Source organism: Cariama cristata, unplaced genomic scaffold, assembly GCF_000690535.1.
Source record: "Cariama cristata isolate BGI_N322 unplaced genomic scaffold, ASM69053v1 scaffold5624, whole genome shotgun sequence".
Lineage (NCBI taxonomy): Eukaryota > Metazoa > Chordata > Aves > Cariamiformes > Cariamidae > Cariama > Cariama cristata.
Window position 1 is genome coordinate 54,268 of NW_009614584.1, and position 10,112 is coordinate 64,379.

Sequence of the window (10,112 nt, forward strand, 5' to 3'; positions counted from 1 at the left end):
TATCAGAAAGAATAAATACCCTCAGAGATAGGAACGCTTCAGCCAATCCAAAGCATCCGGAAAAAGGTATTTCTGGCAAAGCCATTTCAGTCACCCATACCATAGACTGAAGCATTCATAGTCACTCAGGTAGCACACAATGCTGATGGCACTAAGAGGTGCAAGAGGTTCACACAGTTCTACAGGTACAGAAATCCTCCACTTTGGCTGCTGTGCTCCAGCAATTTCTGTTAAGCACATATGAACTCTTGTGTTAGGGGAATTTAAGTTTAGGTAAGTTTTCACAGCTGTTATTGTAAGAAAAGTCCCCTTTCAGAGATTGAAGTCTCTGTTTCAAGGTACAAGGGGCTTACAATATTTCAGATACAATGGTTGCTAGATTTTACAATAAATAAACAGATTAAAAAACAAATACACATCTCAGTAGAATAATCTGTTTAGCTGTCTACTAAATCATACAATATTTTTAGAAACATACACCCTCAAGCGGCCAGCTGGCATGCAACATTTTAGTATGAAATTGTTATATTTTGACAAACTGAAAACACATTCTCACACAGTTAAATCTCTGACAATCCTAACAGCAAACAGAGTTACTGTCCTGGCTACACACGTATATGCACAGCAGAATACAGCTCCTGCAACACTGCCATTCAGACTACATTGCAGACATCATCACTGTCCCACCAGCCTTCCAAACATGAATGCCAGCTATGTCCTACAAATGCTAAAGTTGTAAACCAATGTTTTGTATGATAAAGAGATAGCCAAGCAATATAGTCAGTTAACAGCTTAGAGTTTCCCAAAACACTGGGTCACGCCCTGGGAAGAGGTAAACATCTGATCTGCTAAATTCTGGTACTGCACCTCTTCCTTACACAGGGGCTTCTCTAACTTCATACTCCCAAAAATCTTCCAATTATTACAGCAAAAGAAAATTATCACTCTTGCAATTAAACAAAGTCAAACTATAGCTAACATGTGCTATCAACATTCATCAGATAACCCCACTGTCTGGAAAACCATCTCTATTTCTAGCACATTCCCAGGACAGCAACCCACCAGAAAATAGGTAGAAAAAACAAGTGACAAGTTTCCATTCTCAACAACATAGCCAGCTTCACTGCAGTGAGAATGGTTAATCGTGGGCTACCAGCCATCCAGCAATCCACAGCAGCTAGTCTGCAGACAGGAAAAGCAATTAGCTTCTGTGGCAGTATGTGCCCCCTCAACTCTGTGCCATGCTGCAAGAGCAGTGGGGCAAGATGCGCTGCCAACTCCACAAAAGCAACTCATGCAGAAGTTTTTGATCTGCACCTGATCACCACCCAAGTTCAGAATGATGTGAATAACCCCCCGTTCAGTGCTGTCCTGCCTCACAGATACCACCGAACACCTAAGAAAAGGCAGACTGTAATAACTACCGCATGCCCCCATGTTCCTTCCAAATCCACTGCCATTACAACAGGTCTATAAATCTCTGGAGGCTGCCATCTCACCCTGTAGCCACCTCACACAGTAACACACTCAGGCTGCAGTCACATGGATTCTGCAATGGAGTAGTGGTTACTTCACACAGGCATGAGCAGCACTTGGGGTTGGCAAAGCTGCCAATGACTGAAGCTAAAATCACATCCACTCTTTAAGCCCTTAAAAAAGGGGGCAAGCTGTCCCATCATGTAGCACAGGCAAGTCAGTCAACCCTGGAGTACTGCAAATAAGTTCCAAAAAAATCTCATTGCTAATATATTTTGGTATGGGGAGAAGAGGGAAGGTCTGCATCCCAGACCATGTGGAAAAGAGAAAATGCCTGATACAATTTCACACAGCAAAGCCTAAAATATTCACCACTGGTGAAACATCAGAAGGATAATGAGATTTCAAATCAATCTAAACAGAGCTCCAGCTACCCCAACGAGTAATTTAGATATTTAACAGTTGCTTGGAAAGAAGCAACTATCCCTATAGTTTGACTGTCCTAAAAAAACACCTAAGTACGTTTAAGGATAAAGAATTCACTGTTCCCAACTACAGAAACCTGAGATATCAATATGAACTTCATACTGATGAGAAATTTTGAAATATTTGTCTTATTTTACCTAGTTAATTATAGCATGTTTATTTTCTTTTAAATTAAAGTTGAAAGAAAATACACAGAAAAAGTGTTCTCTGAAGAGTAGGTGAAGTGCCTAGGTGACATTTTGTAGAATTCACATTATTTTCCATCTATCCTGAGAAAGCTACAAACATATTTTCAACTTTTTAGATGAAAGCTTTCGTGCTTGTTCCCAAAACATGATTAACTTCCTTAAGATCTGTATGACATATTCAGTTTAAAGTTTGCATTTTTCTGTGCTAAGATTATTTGCCAGAAAAACTAAAAATATCTGCAGAAATGAAATAGACCTAGAAGTTTATTATTGATATTAAAAAAACCCCCACAACATTTTAGTGTCTTAATAGCATCCCTTCTTACACGCCTTTCTAATAACTTTAATCTTAAACAATATGCTAATTATTCTACAAGATTTTTCAAATTCTCTTATTTCAAGATCTTCAGTAGTCTTTACTAACTAGTTCTTTTTACTAAATCATTATAATGTATTTTCTTGATTAATGCCATCAGTAGATTCTTCTTTATTTATGGCATTTTCTTTATCCAATATATAATATATCACTTGTTGCTTTAAAAAAAAAATCCCAAACCAAAACAGTCCACAGAACAATTTTCGCCCTGTCACTGTCTGTGGTAGAGGAGAACCATGACTAATAGGAAAAGGGATCAAGCCTCAAACTTGCTTTACAACATATTTTTGTATTGCAAAAGGAGGTGGTATTACAAGGTAACAACAGGAGTTCTCACAAACTACCCTTAACCTTGGTAGCCATGTACTATCACCCCATTCTGTAGTAGAGACCACAGACATGAACAAACAACAGACCATGAGCGACTGGAAACTAGCACAATAGTTACTAATTATTTACTTGTAAAATCTTTCATGGAGTAATATCTAGCAGCCTAATTCACAGATACAGAAAATCAAGAATTTTTCCTTCTTTCACTATCCCTACACAGAGGTTACACAGTACTGAGGTTCATATTCTAGTGCAAAACCAACTGTAAGTCAAATGCAAGTATTTACCCCTCACTGATAATATTTGCCTCTCAATATTACTGACAGGCCATGCCCAAGAATTCTATCAGGCCACTAAAAGCTGCAAGATAAGAAATCCTCAATTTTGGATCCTCCTACTTTTGAGAATGGAAGCTGCACTGAAACACCTCCCTGAGACAGAGGTAATTAAAAAAAATAATTAAGCTAAAGTGGATTAAATCTGTGTATGTACTTACATAAACACACAGAGAGAACACACAAGATACCTCTGATTTCATTATGCAATTTGTAAATGCCGATGCACAGCTGCCGGGTTTTTTTTTGGACATAACAGCAGATTCTATGAATTCTATTAGAATTCATATGAATGCACCAAGTGATTTTCCTCAGTTGTCTACTCAATGGGGACAAAGACAGTATTATTCACGGGTAACAAGAGGGGTGGTATAAAAGCTGGGCAGCAAGGATGTGGTTCATTAAGGGAAGAACTAAAGAATTCATTAAGGTGCACTGTGAGGCACAGCAGCTTTGCAAGTATTCTCTGATGTGCCAATAACGTCGTAACAAATATCCAAGTAAACTAGTTAAGTAGTTTTCCCTCACATTAACATTGGTTTCAGCGTCATTCAAGCTGTGGTCATTTACAATTTCAAAAACACGCTTGATCCTTTCTACAAATCACACAACAAGCCAGATACCCAAACACTCTTCGAGGTGTGCCTCAACATCTTCCAACAAACTTAGAACAGCATTCTAGCAAGAATACCGGAAACCAAAACATGGTTTGTTTGTTTTAATAACACAACATAGTTATTTACCTTAGCAGTGTGATAGGCAGCATTCTGCTAGGAAGTTTCCATACCATTACGTATCATTTATTTTTCAGGCAATTTTTAAAATTATTCTTTAAGAAGACACTATATAACTGATGCGGCCCACATTTAAACTCACACCATCCAAGTAGTCTACCAAATCATTTCCTCCATAAGCAGCATGAAGACGGAGTGCATTGTGACACCTCATACATATTTAATAATAGCCTGATAGATTGCTGTTTGATGTTAATGACAGCCTAAGTTTGCTACATTAAACATGATCCCTGTGTTAAGAGGACAAGCACAAAGTGCCTCCAAGATGGAGTGGATAAGAAATACCCACCCTTGGACATGGTGTAATGAGGCCAACTGCACTGAAGAAGCCATTATTCACACATTGGATTTAAAATTAAAAAAAAAAAAAGCAGGGGAAAAAGAAAAAGCTTCTATGGGTCATAAGACCAGACATGCCATAAGGCAATCTGTCACAGAGTACTCATATTAATAACTGTTGTGTCAAAACTGAACATTCAAAAGACAAGACAAACCTTCCTTTATGTTTTATGAAATGTAAGCCCACAGAATTAATAATTCATGAGATGAAGAAAAATATCAGATTTGGATATAAATATTAACAGAACGTTGTCAATCTGTTTAGAACTGAATTTTGACTATCTTACCTTATAATTATCAATCTAGAAGGGAATATTCTTCAAAAGCTCAAAAAAAAAAAATCAGTAAGAAAGCCATTAATGAAGAAATTAACATTCTCTATTCATGTAGGTCCTAAGCAAAACAGCAGAACTCTGTTCTGTGCCCAGTTGCTGCTGAGTGAATGCTAATTGACTAGCATTATTTGTTCCCAGAGTTACGCTGCATTGACAACAATAATGCTGGAGTGCACACAAAAAAGTATACTAGAGGGACACACAAAAAACCAAGACCCAGTGGAAAAAGGGTAGAGAAGGCAGGGAAGTAGTTGTCAGATGACAAAGACAAAAAAGTTAGTTCAAAGTTAATATAAGTTTCAGAACACAACATTTATACAATGTGTCTTGGATAATTTTTTCTGATTAGCTAAAGAACAGGCATTTAAAACTGCAAAAGAAAGCAATTACCCCATAATGCACAACCACTTACCAGTAAGTTCACTGCATGTGATTTCAAGCAAATATGAAATACATTTTCAGAATATTTGTTAGTCTCAAGATAAAGTAGTATGTAACTAGACCTATAAAATGATGCAGTTGTTTCCATTTTAATCTTTATTTTGTTTGCTAAAGTGGTTAGCAGTTGAAGTTCAAGATCTAGAAGAAACTTCTGCCTTATGATGCCAGCCCTTCTCTGCTTTCACTACTATTACAGAGAACAGAATATTGGAACACAAAACACAATTGTGCCAACAATGAGGAATGCTATTAAAATGTCTTGTCCTAAATAGTGGTGACAGTGCTTTTCTTTACAGTTTTTTTTCTTCTCCCCAGTGCTAATATAATTTCAGTCTAGATATATACCCACCTGTGCTTACATTCTGGGCAATAGTATTAAAAATACTTATAGATCAATATTGGGCATACATAAAAAAGTCAGTTCAAACAGTCCACTTTTAAAAACCTACAATTCCGGACATTTTCACTGCATTTCACCCAGTCATGAGCATGCACAATGAAAAGCCAAAGTTGAACGTTACAAAATTTTAATTTTTTTAAAAAAGTTAATTCCTACCTTTATCATTCTAGAGAGATCTCCAGCATCAGCTAATTCCAACACTATGTTCAGTTCATTGTCTTCAATGAAAGACGCATAATATTTAATTACATTTGGATGGTTCAGTTGCTAAGAAAGCAGAATAATAACGCACATTTTAGTGTACAGCACTTCTTATCCTTTAAGATTGACAAATGAAACATTCTTATTTAGGCAAACAAAACAATCCCTAACATTTATTTCAGTATGATACAAAAAGTACATGCTTATGGGAAGCACTTATGAATAACCATTTTGCAAGAACATGATGGCATTTTAGGATCAACATGATGATTGAAGTTGCAATTTTAGAGGAATTTTGCTTCAATGTATCTATGCGATAGCATGCTAAACTGTTAGCTGAAACAGCAAAGTCAATTTTTAAAATCAGCATTTTACTGTACACAGGACAATTGTTTACAATACTGTGCTTTTGGCAGAAACTTCTACTTGAAGAGTTATCCATTTTTCCATAGGATTTACTTCTCAATGTTAATTTTTTAAGCAACAAAGATTACAAAATTCCTTAAGTGAGGCTTATAAAAACTCTACACTGACAACAGGGGACACCTCAAGTATATCCACCAGAAACTTAATATACTTTGATGATGGCTGCACATTTTTTAAACAAATATTTTACCTTAAGAAGATCTATTTCTTTAATGCAGTCAGCACGGGCTTTGGCATCCATTAAATCAAATATCTATGCACAAGAGATAAGACATTTTTATTAAGTGATAAAAACACAGCAAATTGAGTGATGATTACCATTACTTCATAGCATCCATAAAGCAACTTGAATTACACATTTCATGGCAAGATGTAACATTGCAGTAGGAAGTATTCCTAATGCTCTGACGTTACTGATTTACTGCTGTATCGATTATTTTAGCCTCCTCAGAGGAAATAAGTCCATTTTAAGTTTCCCAGTGACTTAATTGCCACCTCTGCATATCTGTTCAAACACACAGCAATAATTCAGCACATTTCCTTCAAATTGGTTCTAATTCAAATGTTAGCTTCCTCTCTCATTCCTGTCACACCATTATCACAAACTGATTCTTTCTAGTATTGAGCACACCTTTTTTTCCTAGTATTGCCTACAGTCTTCCTTTTCTATTCTAAATAATGCATACACTTTTACCTGCTCTCAGGATCAAAACTTCATTGTCACCTCCAACTCCTTCTCTTCCATTTCCTTCCCTTCAGCAAGCAAAGAAGTGATTTGGGTTCTATAATTTGTTTACTGGAGCACTTTTTTCAAAGCCCTCATCTGTCACCTTGACTTTTACAGCCTTTTACAGTTAGACATCTCTGCTCTTCATTTTTTTCCCCAACGCCCATCTGCTCCAAATTACTTTGCAATGTATCTCATCTTTATCTCCTTCAGTTAACCACATTACTTCAAGTTTTGTTTCAAGTAATTTTTTCCTGCCATTAGAGTCTTTGTCCACATTCCACACACCTATATTTAATCTAATATCATTCTATTTTCACTCCCTTTTTTTACCACCTTCAGGTTCCCTTCTCACTTCACTTTCTTAGATGTGCATCTCCATATACTGCCACCAACTATTTCCCTTAGAAATGACGAAAGTGTTACTTCAAAGAACCCTTCCTTTCTCATTTGCTTTCTAAATAAAATTTAAAAAAAATAAAACCAAAACCACCCACTCATTAACTTTTGTGTGGTCTGCCTATTGCATTTTGAGCTAGCCAAAAGAATAAGAGACACACTGTGAGTTTTAGTAATTGACATTACATTTATGAGATTACCCTTTCCAGTTACATCTTTCCAATGCACATCATTTCTTTCTCGATACTCTCCAGCAAAAGATGTATCATGTCCTGCAAAGATCACTGGCACCTGGTTCCATCAGCTCAAAATGACCAAAAGCTCAAGAGCTGACAACTTCCATTTTGTACCTTGCCATCAACCCCAGAAACAAAAATAAGGATTAACAGCACTGAGTACTGACCACCTGCAAAGAGGTCATCTCTTAAACTGACTGCGTAACCATACATGTGAATCATACCTTCTTTCACTCTCCTTGTAGAAGTTCAAACAAATCAGGAAGTCCACATATGATCTGCTAAACCTCATCATCATTTTCTCTATCACTATGCACAGTAAGTTTGACATTCCCTTATTCAACTGAAAGGAGAAGTCTAGAGACTTCATGCATGGAGCACAGTCCTCACAGAGCACACATGTGCTCTTGACTAGCCATTACTGTCCTTCAGACACCCAATCTTCTGTCTTCAGAGCTGGCATAAGCAAAAACAGCCTGGAGTGGATACAGGATTCACTTTTTGGAGAAAAAAAAAAATAGAACTCTAGGTCAAGAACTGAAACACCAGACTTGTATATAGTAAGAAGAAAATGGAGAGGAGGAAAGAAAGGAAAAAACCAAAACTACTTACCAAGAAAAGGAATAAACCATCTCACAACTACTTGTATATTAAATGCCAGGATGATGGGAAATAAAGAGATTGAGCTAGAAGCAATTATTCTATTTTGTAGAAAGTTCAATTTTGGGCCTCTCACTACAAGAAAGACATTGAGCTGCTGGAGCGTGTCCAGAGAAGAGCAACAAAGCTGGTGAAAGGCTGGGAGAAAAAGCCTTACGAGGAGCGGCTGAGGGAGCTGGGGTAGTTTAGTCTGGAGAAAAGGAGGCTGAGGGGAGACCTGATCACCCGCTACAACTACCTGAAAGGAGGTTGTAGTGAGGCGGGGGTTGGTCTCTTCTCCCCGGTAACTAGCGATAGGACGAGAGGAAATGGTCTCAAGGTTCAGGCTGGACATTAGAAAGAACTTCTTCACTGTGAGAGTCGTTAAGCATTGGAATGGGCTCCCCAAGGAGGTGGTGGAGTCACCATCCCTGGAGGTGTTCAAAAAACGTTTAGATGCGGCGCTTCGAGACACGGTTTAGTGGGTTTAGTGGGCATGGTGGCGTCAGGTATATGGTTGGACTTGATGATCTTTGAGGTCTCTTTCAACCATAATGATTCTATGATTGAAGGAGGAGACTGTGGAGGACTTAACAGAAACACAGCAGGGCAAGTCACGAGAAAGGAATGCTAACACTAAGAAATAAAGCAATTTCAGATGTAATAGAAGAAAACAGTTAGTACTATATATGAAATTACTGATACAAGTATTAAAAGGTAAATAACACTGGTGGAAGAGACAGAAAAGATAGTTTATGAATTAAGGTTGGGAACTTAGTGAAGGAGATGAAATAGTCTGCATCTGTTATGGATCTTGTGATAAATAATATTGTAGTTTTGCTTAAGTCATAGCAGATAAGCAGTCCAAAATAATGTAAGTTTCCAGGTATCCAAGTATGGGGACAGAGACAGGGTAATGTGTATTCGGGTACAGGGTTACGTTGCTTTGGCTGACACCACTTATCTTAGCCATGATTAGCCTCTACCTGGCTGTCACCTTCCTGCCCTTATATGGAAGAAAGAGATCCTAACTGTCAACTTGGGTTTGCAATGTAGCCAAAACAATAGAGCACAGGCGCTGGAATAAGAAGTTCAACTGAGAGGAAGACTTTGAGCCTTCGACCCCACGACCCTGAAAGAAGAGCCTTAGAGAACAGAGCGCAGACGCAAGTGGGAGGGTATAGATGTACATAACCTCGGGGAAATCATTTAAATATGAATGACTGTCCTAAATAAATTTGTGGAAGTTAGACTAATCAGTGTCCATGCAGGAAGATCGCAGATGGGATCTCCCATGCACCCAGTGCTGAAATAAAACATTGCTTCACAGACTTTGTCTTCTCTTAAAAGCTACATAGGTGAGTGTTTCTTACAGATCTTAACTCTGAATGAAAAAAAAAAAACCACATCATTGTGACAATACACTAAAGTCCTAGTGTTTGGTACAGTCATGAAGGACTGTAACAATTTTTCTAGGAAACACTTAGGCAAGTTCTAAATATGAGAGGTAGCACATTAACTGAGAAAGTACTGGGAAAGCATGAGAACATCATTGACTTCCCCTGTAACCTAAGAGACCAGCAAATGGAAAATTTTATACCCCCTCTTCCAAAAACAATCAAGGAAATTGTGTACTGGGAAGCAGGGAAAAAAGGTGACAGGTATAAAGGCATGTTTTAAAGCTTCACACTTTTGCTAAGTTCTAGATAATAGTGGGATAAGAATGTGTCTTACAAATGATATGGAGATTAGATGTAGACAGAAAACTCCAAACACACTGCAGAACTTAAATCAAAGCTGCAGACAGAATTTTAGACTGAAAATTGTACACAAATTATATACTCGTAACATTTGGAGAAATTACCCGAAGTACAACTTCAAGATTCAAAACCAAAAGAGTTTCATTATATGAAAAAACAGGGCAGTTTCCACCTGTTAACGACTGTTCCAATATGTTAAGAGGCATATTAACTTACCTCTACCA

At 37.5% G+C, this 10,112-nt stretch overlaps 1 protein-coding gene across 1 annotated transcript in view; it reads right to left on the minus strand.

The window, feature by feature from the left end:
* The window catches only part of NEK7 (NIMA-related kinase 7), a 56,835-nt gene that overhangs the window by 33,087 nt on the left and 13,636 nt on the right, over positions 1–10,112 (minus strand). The window contains exons 3-4 of the mRNA XM_009699472.1: positions 6,318–6,380; positions 5,657–5,767 (exon numbers count right to left, since the gene is read on the minus strand). Coding sequence (XP_009697774.1) covers positions 5,657–5,767; positions 6,318–6,380 — 174 coding nt within the window. The remainder of the gene's footprint in view (positions 1–5,656; positions 5,768–6,317; positions 6,381–10,112) is intronic.